Raw genomic sequence first — 12,720 nt, 5'->3', positions numbered from 1 at the left:
CCTTGAGATTTTACTGAAAGACAAATCAATTGGCTCTAGATCCTGAATGAAATTTATAGTCTAGAGACTTGCCGAAAAATTCTCATATCCCTCAATTTCAGAATGTTTTATCAATCTTGCCCTTAATCACAAATTCCCTTTCATTGTTATGGGAAAGTGCAATCCAGCATTCACCTGGACACAGAATCTCACTTAATCCACCTTGGGGTTGAGAACCTTGACCTGGCATGTTGACTTACGATTTGCAGTTCTGCTGCAGCTGAATTTTGCTCCTTAGAGTCAACATTTAAAACCTTGACCCAATTCACAAATCAATGCCTTTGATTCAGGTTGGTATTTCATCTCTTTCTGTAATCCAAACTTCTGCATTTGGATTAGTAATAATGCAGTTTACTAAATGTTTACCAGATACCACATATATTAGTGGGTGTGCACATGTATAACACGCATATACAATGTGGTTAGAGACTAAAATATGATTTTTGTCTGTTATATGAAAAACACGTCGCAAATTTTTGAATTGTGGTTCTATTTGCCCATCTATTCTTAAGGCTAATTTATGTTTGCAGACTCTTGCTTTCATTTTATCTGTCAGTATATGAAAGCACTTGCTGAGCTTGGCCATCTGGTGTGGGAAATAAGATTTATCATTTGCATTTCCACAAATAAGCAGAAATTTCATAACTCTGAAGTAAAACATAATTAATGATTTTGCTGATTATTCTTCCCTGAAATAGCCATTAACTGAAGTAGTCTCCTATGCAGTCACATATATCTATAATTGCCTACACACTTGTGATGATTTCCCAACTACCACCCATTTACCCTTGTATTTTTAAGCCTATTTATTTACTCTCAAACCCAATTATGAAAGGAGTAAGTCATCTAAGTAGACTAAATAGCTATATGAGAGCACTTAATAAATAATAATTGATAGGGATGAAGATATCTTTAACTGATGCACAAAATAAGTTTCAAATATACTTGTACATCACTTAATGACTAGGATACATTCTGAGAAATGCAATATTATGTGAATTCATTCTTGTGAGCATCATAGAATATACTTACACAAACCTTGATGGTATAGCTTACTACATACCTAGTGTATATGGTATAGCCTACTCCCAGGCTTAAACCCTGTAAGCATGTTACTATACCGAATACTATGGGCAATGGTAAGTATTTGTGTATCTAAACTTATCTAGACATAGCAAAGGTATAGTAAAAATTCAGTGCTATAACTTTATAGGACCACCTTTGTACACATGATTCATCTTTGACTGAAATATAATGTAGCACATGTCTGTATATAATAATATTATAGAAGATAAAATTAAAGATTATTAACATAGTTATACTGGGATTCCCCATTATAACAGAGAATAGCATGTGAAAATAGCAATTAATTCTGAATTATTTGTAAAAGATCAATAATATGTGTGCATATCATGTGTATATATAAGTATATAACATATATACTTTGTATGTATGTGTATGTATACATGTATTATCAAGAATGTTATATGTGAATGTGTTTATCTAGGTTCATTTATTCTGTAATATATTTTTCAATAATGGAAGTTTGGCTTTCTCGAATACTTACCACCGTCAAATAAAACGGTAAGATTAGTCTTAACCTTGCCAAGATATCACTCAGCTCCAGGATGTCTACAAGATAATCTAGCCTGTCCTTGCACCAAAAATGAGATTAAGGCAATCAGCAGAATTGGACTCTTTCTGAAAACCTCTTGTTTTACACTATCTCTGGTGCAAACACAAGTATTTTTTGCCTAACCCTCTATGGCTTTAATTTTTGTGTGGTTTTTCTCTGTTTTGAAAACCGCATCAATACACAAATACAACCAAACCTGCCAAGGAGCTCGTGCCATCTAGTGTACATAGAGAGACTAAAAGGTTAGGAAAGTAACATTCCTACCAGCCCAAAAGCCCTGGGGGAAGTTGCCACTAAGAAAGCTTGAAGGTCCCAAAAGTCCAAAAAGGGTGGGAGCAGGAGACATAGAAGTAGATTAGGAAAGGCCTTGAGCTGACTTAAGACACTTAAATTAGGCTCCTGGTCAACAATTACTAATCGGGGGCTTTCATGCAAGATACAGCATCTCATTGAACTTAATTCCTCATGAAATAAATGCATGAACCTGAAGGTAGCTAAGGTGTCTTTTGTTAATATGATCCTATAACAATTCAGAAAATTAGATAATTAATTCATCAAATCTCTATTCTGTGTTTCCATAGATTTATACATAATACAGCTCATTTTATACTGTATGCTGATCAAAGTTTGTATATGTTCATATTTTTATATTAGGTGATGTTTTTAATATTCTCAAGAAGGTATTCTAGTCAAAACCCTCCTATCAAAAATCTTCTTTGCAATGATAATAGTTGTCTCCTTGTTTTTGTTTGTGCTGGCCATTTTAATCAAACCCAAGTTTAATTTGCTCAATGTTGACAGGAGACTTACAGGTACCCCTTTACTGTGTAGTAGTGACAGGCAAAGACTCTGGAGCTAGATACCTGGGTAAAATCCCCAGTTCCTCTGCTTGCAAGTTGTGTAAACTTGTACAGTGGATCCAACCTCCCTGTGCCTTGATCATTTCACTGTAAAACAGGTTTCATCATAGTATCCACCTTATAGCATGGTTGTGTGCTTATATTTATAGGGCAGGTGTGACAAAATCGTGTTGTAAGTGCTGTATAAGTGTTTGTGGTTTTGTTGTTATTGTTGTTGTTACTTCTATTATTTACATAAAGCATAGATTAGGAGACCATGAAATTCGGCATTTTTCCCTGTTATCCTATCTCCGATTGGGTATGTTTGTAAACAGTTTTGGAAAAATTCACGTACCAGGGGATGCTTCCATCATACCTGCAAACCATCATAGTTTCACACACACACACACACACACACACACTCACTCACACATGATCCATCTGCATAGGCACCCTCAAAATTTTAAAGTGACTGACAATTACAGTCACACAAGTTTCTCTTTTGAACATCATTGTTTAAGTATGTAGTCTTAAATCCAAAAGTCCCTGTAGTGAAAAATACTATTTTTTTGCTTTAATGGAATATGAGCAGAACTATACAAAAGGAGAAAAGTGGAACAAGCAAAGCACAGACGATAAACTCTTCTGCCAGACCACTGATTGCCTTCTCCCCAATCCTCTCTTTTATGAACACACGAGCCCCTTCTCCAGCTGCCTATCCATCCTATTTCCCCTCTCAGACCCACACCCACATCCCCCAAATTGTGTCCACATTGGGAAAACTAAGATGGCAGCAGGAAACACGGATTGCCATTCCAGGTTAATCCGGGTGAGTTCAAATCTCAGTTCTGCTCATGGTTGGGACTTGCCTCTCAACCTCTCTAGGTGTGTGTGTTTATTTTTGTTGTTGTTGTTATCGTCTTTGTTTTTGTTTTTGATTTTTAAAGTGACAAATGAAGAGTTTGGAGGAGTTGATCCTTTGCTGCCTCTTAAGATTTTAAGATGTATTGACTTATTTTATCCCTTGCTAAAGTACCATCTAGCCATAAGCATTACTTTAAAACAGTTCCCCTCCCCATTAGCAAATAAGTAATTACTGCTTCTCCCCGGGGACAGAGGGAGTCATGGTTTGGTTCTATGCTTTATTGGTGGAGATGCTGTGATGAATTGGCCGGAAGACCCACGTCTGACTGCTGAAGGACCCTCACCAATGCTTAGAACCTTAACGAGTGCTGGCACCAGAGGACTACTGAGGGCAGGGCCGACAGGAGGAGGCTGGGTGAACCGGAGCCTGCTGCATCATGAGACACATTAGTGATAGCCAGTTTAAGGACTTATCTGGCAAGAGCATTTTGTATTTAGAAATGTTTCAGCCAATGATGCCCCTTAGGATACTTGTAGCCTGAGGAGGAGAAGGATTTAGGAAGGTTTTGAGCCTTTCTTGGGCTGCACATAAGTCAGTAACTTTGAGACGCTAGTACCCAGCTAGGTCTTACCTCTGATTCCGTCAGCAGTCAGCTATAACACAGAGTGGGCCCATGTAACTCATTCTCTTTCTCTCTCTCTCCTTTTTTGCTCTGCAGGACCTGGGTCGGTGAGAGGAATAAATGGATCCATCAGTCTGGCCGTACCACTGTGGCTGCTGGCAGCATCTCTGCTCTGCCTTCTCAGCAAATGTTAATAGAATAAAAATTTACAAATAATTTAAAAAACACACAAAAATGCGTCACACAGAATACAGAGAGAGAGAGAGAGAGAGACAGAGAGAGAGAGAGAGAGAGAGATGGGGGGAGACCGTTTATTTCACAACTTTGTGTGTTTATACATGAAGGGGGAAATAAGAAAATGAAGAAGAAAATGCAACATTTAAAATAATTTTACAATCCATCATTAAAAATGTATGTATCATTCAGGATGGAGAAGGTTCTACCAGGATATGTTTATATCTACTAAGCAAATGTATGCTGTGTAAAGACTACACTACACTAAGGACATTCGGATGCTGTAAAAATAAGAGAAGAACCAGATGGATATTAAGCCCCCAACACACACTTTATCCTTCCTTCCTTCATCTTGTTTCATCTGTGGGGAAAAAAATAAGGTCTTGCCTTTGGTGTTTATATTTCCATAACCTTTTAATTCTGTTTTTCATTTGAGCTGACTTGTAGCCACTTCAGACTATCAATGGAATCTTATGTTGAGCCTTTCTCTGGCTTTCCTTCCTCCACTATCTCTCCAACTTTAGAGATATCCCCTCTCCCTCCAGTGTGTTCTATCTCCCCACACCCACCCTAGATACTCCCTTTTTACCCATCTTTCCTCCCTCACCTCTCCTCATCCCCACCCCCTCCCCAGAGCACTAGTCATGCCGCAAATGCTAGGAAGTGTCATTTTAATTTTCTCCACTGTGCGTGTGTGCTCAAGTCTTTCGCTCTCATGTGGGTGTATATGTGTGTGAGCGTGTGTGTGTGTGTGTCTCTCTCTAAAGCATGCCAAGGGAATGGTCCATGTGTACATAGACTCATTGTGCTGTAGATACTGTCCTGCATTGTAATTGTGAGATGCGGCTGTAACAAGTTGCTGGGGGAGATGGCGGGGAAAGAGGCAAGGAGCAGAGTCCTCCTCTCATCCATGGCTGTCACATGGCATCAGTGTGTATTCAAACCAAGCTGTGCCCCTTCCAAGGGCAGGACCCCATATTCCTCCTAGTCCCATCAACAGAACCGAGTGGGGAGTCACTCAGAATATCACTGTAAATGAAAGTGCCTACTATCGATGGGGTAAGCAAACAATATAAGGAATTATGACATGGATGAGGTGCCCTAGGAGAGAAAATTTCAGATTTTACTCTCGTTTCATGAGTCTGAGGGATTCATATATTTCCTGGCTTTTAACAGGGTGGGCCCTGCTCTGCTGCGAAAATGAGCAGCATGTGTTGAGTAAATCCCCAGAAACAGGAAGGTCTCCAAGTGTCAACTCCCAGTGGAAGAATGATGAACCACTTGGAGATCCTAAGCAGCCCTGTTTTACCTCCTCCCTAATCTTCAAATAACATTTGTCCCATGAATTCCCCTGAGCAGAGATTGTTTCCTATTTTGGATAAAATACAGTGAAAGTGAGCAAGGCAGAAAAAGTCAACAGATGCCCAGGCTCCTACCGTATTCTGGAGATACTGTCAGAACTCTAATACAGAGCATTGGCCATAATGAAAAGCAGTTCACTCCTTGTGCTCCTCTGCAGATGTTTTTCCCAGTGTTCTAGGTTAACATTTTCTTTGGTTGCCTGCATAATCCCTGTTCTGTTTCACTGATGGTGTTTGCAGCACCACTGTTCATGGTGGTCCACTGTTATCCTATGCCAGGGTGCTAAAAATTGCATGATATTCACCTTCCCTGCTCTATTTAAATTTACATCTGTAAGAGTCATCTTGACATTAACACTGAAATGTGATCTAGGTCCTTAACCAAAATTGCTGGGCAACTTGTAATAAATTTAGACAGAAATTTTATGAGTACCACAAAGCTTGGTGTTACCACATCACCAGAAGGATTTCTTAGGAAATGTCTTGCAGAGAGAGCTGGCTCTCTGCATGTAGATATCTTTGTCAGAAAAGCAACCCTTGCTCTCACTTACACAATAGTAGGCATTGAAAGTGGTTCAGTTCATGAGAGGACAGAGGATTATTTTGAGATTATATTTGAATGTAATCTTGTAGAGCCAAATATGGTTTGTCGTTAAGTTGGAACCTTGTAAATAGCTGTTACCTGATATAAAATGAGAAACTTTGTAACTGGAAAGGAAAGAAGAAAGGAAGGAAGGAAGGAAGGAAGGAAGGAAGGAAGGAAGGAAGGAAGGAAGGGAGGGAGGGAGGGAGGGAGGGAGGGAGGGAGGGTGGGAGGAAGGGAGGGAGGAAAAAGGAAGGAAGGAGGGAGAAAGATCTAAGTAGCATTGTTAATTTCTTCTAAGGGATTGTATTGTTTGTTTTAGAAGCTTATCACAGCCTTCTTTCATGATTTGGCAGTTTAGACTTGAAACAAGGAAAAATTAGCTTGGGGATAGTTAAGAGTGTTTATAGCAGATTCGGACATAGGGGAGAAAACAAATTCTCAACCAAGAAGGTAGGTAGTAAAATATAGGGAAGGTGAGCCATATTCCTATGCAGCATCAATTTATTGACAATCAGGTATTTCTCTTAACAGTTTGGTCTTCTTAGTTCAAGAATAAAGGGTATCATCTTTAATAATAAGCATTCCCCATAAATTGAAGAGGCAGTCACATGCTTAAGTGTGTGGCTTTAGAAAAGTGCATGCTAATTTAAAGATATACAGGAAGAGAAAAGTAGAAGAGTTAAGTTGGATGTTGTTAGAAGTTGGATGTTAGTATTAGCTTCAGGAACAGATCCCCATGGCATGTCACAGGCCTTAATTATATACCTGGCTTTCTTATTGTCTCCACTTTATCGTGAGAACAAGGTCTTGGTTTCATGAGAGGGACTTCTCCATTGAAATAAATGTCTTTGCCATGTCAGCACCATTTGTTCCCTCGGTTTTAATATAATGAACCATATATTAAACATAACTAAACAAATATTTAAATGTGGTGTTTGCCTATATCTCTAGCAGGATCTGGGAATTTTAAAAATTTGCTTCTGGCTCCTGTTTCAGAGAAAACATTGTCCCCAGATATCTCATAGGATTGAAAGTGTTCCCTAAGCAATGTGAACAATGGAGGAAAATATAGTTTAGAGAAAGGTCAGGAAAAGGTAGGGCCAGAAGACTGACACCAAGAAATCACTGAGTCTCAACATAAGACTTCTTGGAATTTAGTTAATCATATTGGAATAAATTCCTTCAAGAATCTTGTCCCTTGGTAATCAAAGCTTGAAACCCTGCACTGAAAAGCACCAACTGGTTGGAAATAATATACTGAGAGGAGTGAAATTAATCAATCTGAGTGGCTAATATATTTAATATCCTTTGTATACAAAGTAAAACTCCACCATTCGTAAAACAAAATCCTTAGACCCAACTTTCAGTTGACAAAAACAGAAATGACTTTGACCCAGGGCGCTTCCTGAAGAACGAGAACTATCCAGGGTTTTACAACAGCAGAATTGTAATTATGCTCTGTGCAATTGTTGAGCAAAGGTTTTGCCTTGTTGGATAAAAAGTCTTGCTTGTTTTGAGACATAAAATTCCCCTGTCTTAAAAGAACTAAGGCTTATAGAAAACCGTATGTGTTTTCTGTCAGGAAGGACTGCCCCATTGACCTTTGCCTTCTCTTCCAAGTCAGACAGACTTCTCGCTTGCCATGGGCATTTTTTTACTACGTAGTCAGACTACTGGGACTATTCATAGAGACCTTGTAAAAGTACTAGTGATTTTCACGTTCTTGGAGGACCAAACAAAAATCTGTTTCTCCTTCAAAAATGGACTTACCTCCTTTGCACACAAAAGCTAAACTCCTCAGCATGAAATTATTTGAGTTATTACTTTACCAAGTTGTGAGCTTCTTGAATCCTCCAGAGTCACAGATTCCACCCCTGAGTTGGTTGTGGTTTCACTGTTTCTATTGGCTAGTCTCCCTGAATTTTTCATTTTGTTCTTTGCAGGGCTCGAATTATTTGTGGAAAACAATAATATATATGTGTGTGTATTTTTTTTATCTTATCTTTATAGATGCTATATTTACAATAATGTGTGTATTATAAGACAAATTAAGAATAATGTTTTGAACTTAAAAGGAAGAAAAGTACTGAATTTGGTTGTTTAGAAAAAAAAATTTATGCTCATGTAGAAAGACATAGAACCCCACTTTTTCCATTTTGTAATTATTTGCCAAAAAGAAATTTGCTTATCAAACATGTATAATGGGATTAACCATGTCCTCATTTTTCTTTTCATCCTCATAAACTTTTAGCCTGCATTTAGTCTTGGTTACCAGTATCATTTTTTAAGAGAAATGAAAGTACAATGCTATATCTGACCTACATAAACTATTAATATTTTGAAGACAAATGTGAAACATACCACAAAAATGGTGAGATAAGACCCTGAATTAAGAAACAAAAATGCAGTTTAGGAAGCCTCCTCCCTTGCTTAAATGTTCAGAATATTTCTTCTCCAAAGACTGCATTTGCCTCAGTGATGTAAATTTTCTATCATGGTTGGCATAATATCTGTAAACATCTCACTAAATGCAAAATGGAGTTTACATTTATGTGCATACTAGCAGAAAAGAAGTAAACTATTCTCATTTGCATGTAGCTATGCTGTTCAAATGTCGCCAACCAAAATTTAGGAAAGAATTTGTTTTCACCCAGCAATGTACATCACTTTTCTCTTGGCAAGGAAGCTGGTGTTAACGTTGGGTTTAGGTTTAACATTTACACCAGCGAAAATGTTTATGAATATTATGGGAAACTTATTTTAAACCTTGATTTCTTTTCAGCACATTTACATACTGCGTGCTGATTAATAAATTAGGCACCAATCATGTGTAAATCAATGTAAATCACTAGTTTATGTACATAATATAAACTATGTAAACTTCATTTTTCATGCAGTGCCCAACTACTGCTAATCCTATGATTCTTAAGGAAAAAAAAAATCAAATAAAAATAAATAAAAACCGAAATGTTTCACAGTTTAGAATGGGAAGAATTATGACTAAAGCTCCAAATACGAGGTTGCCTTAGAAAAGGAAGCAGACCCACAGGAACAGTTGAAGGTTTATATCCTACTCAAGTCACCTCTCTGGTCTTTCAGGATCTAAGTGGAGATTGTCCCAACTGTTGCTGTAGTTGTCTCACCCAACCCCAAAGCAAAGGAAATAAAGGGAAAAAGAGAGGGAAGGGTTTTAAGGGCTATGTGCCTGCTGTATCCACTCCCAGATATCTTCTTTTTTAATCCTTTCTCACCATCTAAGATGTCTTATTCAAATAGCTCCAAGGAAGTGACCTAAACCTTGATGAGCAAAATATTACTCAGTTTTTATTTTCCATTCAACAAAAGCGGTGAGACAGCTTGCCATCTGGATTCTAAGAAATTGTGCAATATAAAAAATGTGATATCCTCGAGAAATATCTTGCTGAGTCACCCTAGGAAATAACTACCTTTACTTTATCTGGTAGCCTAATGTTTCCACATATTTATCCTGAATATTGCAAATGAGGGACTGAATCATTTTTAATTGGGAGTTATCTCTCTCAGGCATGTTCTCTTGGAGTCTTTTTGAAGTGCCTGATGCGTGTAACAGGATGACAAAGATATATCATTCCTATAATATGAACAACTGTTACATAAAAAATCATCAAGGAGATGATTTCAGGAAACAAGTGAACTTTCTGCAAAGACTTAGAAAAATTTTAGGTCAAATTAACTTCAGGCTTTAAATGCACTCATATACCTAAGACAAAGAAAAAAAAAAAAAACAGAGAGGAAGGAGTTTTAAGGGCTCATGTGTCTGTTGTATCAACTCCCAAGTGTCTTCTTGGTCCTGCTTCCTCATCATCTAAGATTAATGACAACTTAAAGTGGGGTAGAAGGTGTATTGAATTGGGAGTCAGGAGAATTGGGTTCGAACCCCAAGTTCAGCCACAAATAAAGCTGTGAGACATTGGCAAGTCATTTAACCTTCCTGAGTCTTGGTTTTCTCATCCTGAAAGTGAGGGATTTGGTTGACATCTCTAAAATCTCTTTCAACTCTAACCTTTATTCTGAATAAGAATTTAATATTCACTTAGTGCTGTGCCCAGCACTGTTTGTAAACAGCAGCTGTTTGTTATCTCTCGTTTGGTCTCTGTATTCTCATCATTTCTCAGAACTATCATTCTACTGTCTTCATTTCTAAACCCAAAACTGCTAGAATACAGGGACTCTGGACTGGGTCTGTAAATTTCTTCTGATCAAAACTTCATAGCAGTGTGGAGAAGGGACACATTCAAATTACACTAAGGACACTGACATAGCTGGGGTTGTTTCCTTGTTTATAATATTGTAAAACCTAAATGTGGAACTATATTCTAATAATCTTTCATAGGAAGGAAAATAGCCAGACTGGGTATTATGCATGTAACAAATGAGGACGTTGTGCATAAGAAAGGAAACATTAGTTTTCTCTCATCCTGGGCCAAGTACCTCATTACAGTAAATGTGTGTCCTTGGAAACTCTTTGCTTGTGCTGATGGCGGTAAGCATGTTGTCCCAGGCAGGTTCAAAGGCTGATCTGTGAGAAATGGGCAAGACAATACATTTTGTTTTGGAAGGAATTTCTCATGGGATAAGTTTCCCAAAGCTTGAATTATAGGCTATGAAATAAAGCAAATAGATGGAGAGAAAACAAGTACTGTTTTCAAAAAGTACAAGTCAATTCTATTTAAAGAAGACAAGCTGAAAATAAAACAAAAATAAACACAATTTAGGAGGTTACAGAGTTGAAGACAGTATGAATTGTTGTGAAGGCCAAAATCAAATGTGAAAGTTAGGTTCTGTGAGAAGAGGGTAAGCAGAAAGGATGATTTCTCAAGCAGTTAATAAGGAATGATTTTCTTGTGCCATGTTCTGGATGCATTTGAGCACAGATCCTCTTGTCCCAAGCTGTCCTAAAGGCTCAGGTTAGCATCTATCCAAAGTTGTCCTTTGATTTTATTGTCTGAAAGAACAGAAGGCATTGGAGTTTCCAGGCACTAAAGAGTAGGGTTCGTTCATCAATTCCCAGCATCACATCACTTTGTGTAGGTAAGGATATATGACGTGCTTACAGTACTTATGAAGCTCTCTCTAAGTGGGAGAATGACCTGTCCATGGGAAAACTCCCTGTTTTCATGGTCATTTCAGAAGTACCTCTTTTTGGGCAGTGCTCCTGGATCTACTTCTACAGCCACATTCTTCTCTGCACAAGCCCTCCCTATGTAAAGCCAGGCACAGTACAAATATGCTTCCTGCAAGTGAAGAAAACCCACGGAAGTCCTAGCTTCATGGCACGCTACAGCAATCCCAAGCTACCAGGAGCCTCTTTTGAACCCACTTCCCTAGGTATTTGCTCTTCACCAGAGAATGGAAATTGTTCATCCTGGTGAACTGTGGCCAAGTTCTGCTCCTTAAGTATTTACTTGGAGTGGGGAGGTCAAAGGGAAGAAATTCAGGGGGAGAGAAGCAAAGGAGAACACTTCCAACTCCCTCCCCCATCTCCCAACGCTCCCCACCTTCCTTATCACTGCTCTACTGAAGGGTGTATAAATCCTGCTCTTGGTTAGAATTCTCCTTATTAACAGTGTTATATACATATAAATATATATATAAATATATTCCTTTTTTCAGCCCTGTAGACATGAACTGATCTTCCCTTGAAGATCAGAACAAACACATGGCCATTTTTTGTTTGGGTTTTTTTCTTATTCAAGGTTTTTCATTTTTGTTTATTGGGTGGATTTTTTTCCCTGGGTACTAGCTCTGTGAAGGAAATAAAAAACGCAGTGTGTGTGTTTAAAAAAAAAAAATTAAAATTAAAAAATGCTTTTTTTCTTTTCTTTTTAAATGTATTTAAATTCTGTTTCTCTCTTCTGTTACTTTACACGTATGAATGCTCTGCTCTTCTGTGATCTTAAAACAAAATGAAATAAACGTGAAAAGGAGATGTGTCTTCATTGACCTGAGTCAGTGATCATGTGGTTGACTGCACTATTTCTTGGAGGTTTTCATGAATAAAATAGAAAATGAAGCCTATGATAATGAGTATCATGTAAGGGAAGGGCAGAAAAAATACTGAAAAATCACTTGAAGGCGTTCTAACAATGAGTCTTCTGTCACAGAAAGGAATGTGGGATTTACAAGAATTTTCTTCACGTAAGCAAAGAGGTTCTGTGAACGTGTTTCCCCCCCCCTTTAAGGGACCAAAAGAAATAAGTATAAATTACCACTGAAATGCTATAAATAAAGTATTAAGACACTTATGTTTGTTAGACTTGACTGCGACCTTGGGTTATGATACCAAAAACGTTAGAAAATATGCTGTTTCTTTAAAGTCTCCATAGTAGTGGTTATTTTTAAGGGTTAGTTTTAATGAGATGCTACCTATAGCAGTAAAAGGAACTAAGGTACCTTCTACAGTCACCTATTATTTCTACTTACAAAAATGCAGGTTGTTTTCTTTACTGCTGAGAGCTATTGTCTTCACGAAATGTTTCCTGAATCTCTATAGAATCCC

The 12,720-nt window shown here is 37.9% G+C and overlaps 1 protein-coding gene across 2 annotated transcripts in view; it reads left to right on the top strand.

Annotated features, from left to right (window-relative positions):
• LSAMP (limbic system associated membrane protein) overlaps nucleotides 1-11,993 on the top strand; it is a 634,113-nt gene extending 622,120 nt beyond the window's left edge. For both annotated transcript variants that reach the window (XM_038002454.2, XM_038002453.2), the window contains one exon: nucleotides 4,098-11,993. In XM_038002454.2, coding sequence (XP_037858382.1) covers nucleotides 4,098-4,195 — 98 coding nt within the window. In that variant the 3' untranslated portion in view covers nucleotides 4,196-11,993. The remainder of the gene's footprint in view (nucleotides 1-4,097) is intronic.
• Nucleotides 11,994-12,720: the final 727 nt, after the last annotated feature.

This window comes from Chlorocebus sabaeus, chromosome 22 (genome assembly GCF_047675955.1).
Source record: "Chlorocebus sabaeus isolate Y175 chromosome 22, mChlSab1.0.hap1, whole genome shotgun sequence".
In the NCBI taxonomy this organism is placed as follows: Eukaryota; Metazoa; Chordata; class Mammalia; order Primates; family Cercopithecidae; genus Chlorocebus; species Chlorocebus sabaeus.
Note: the sequence above shows the minus strand (reverse complement) of the source record. Positions and strands in the feature narration are given on the sequence as shown.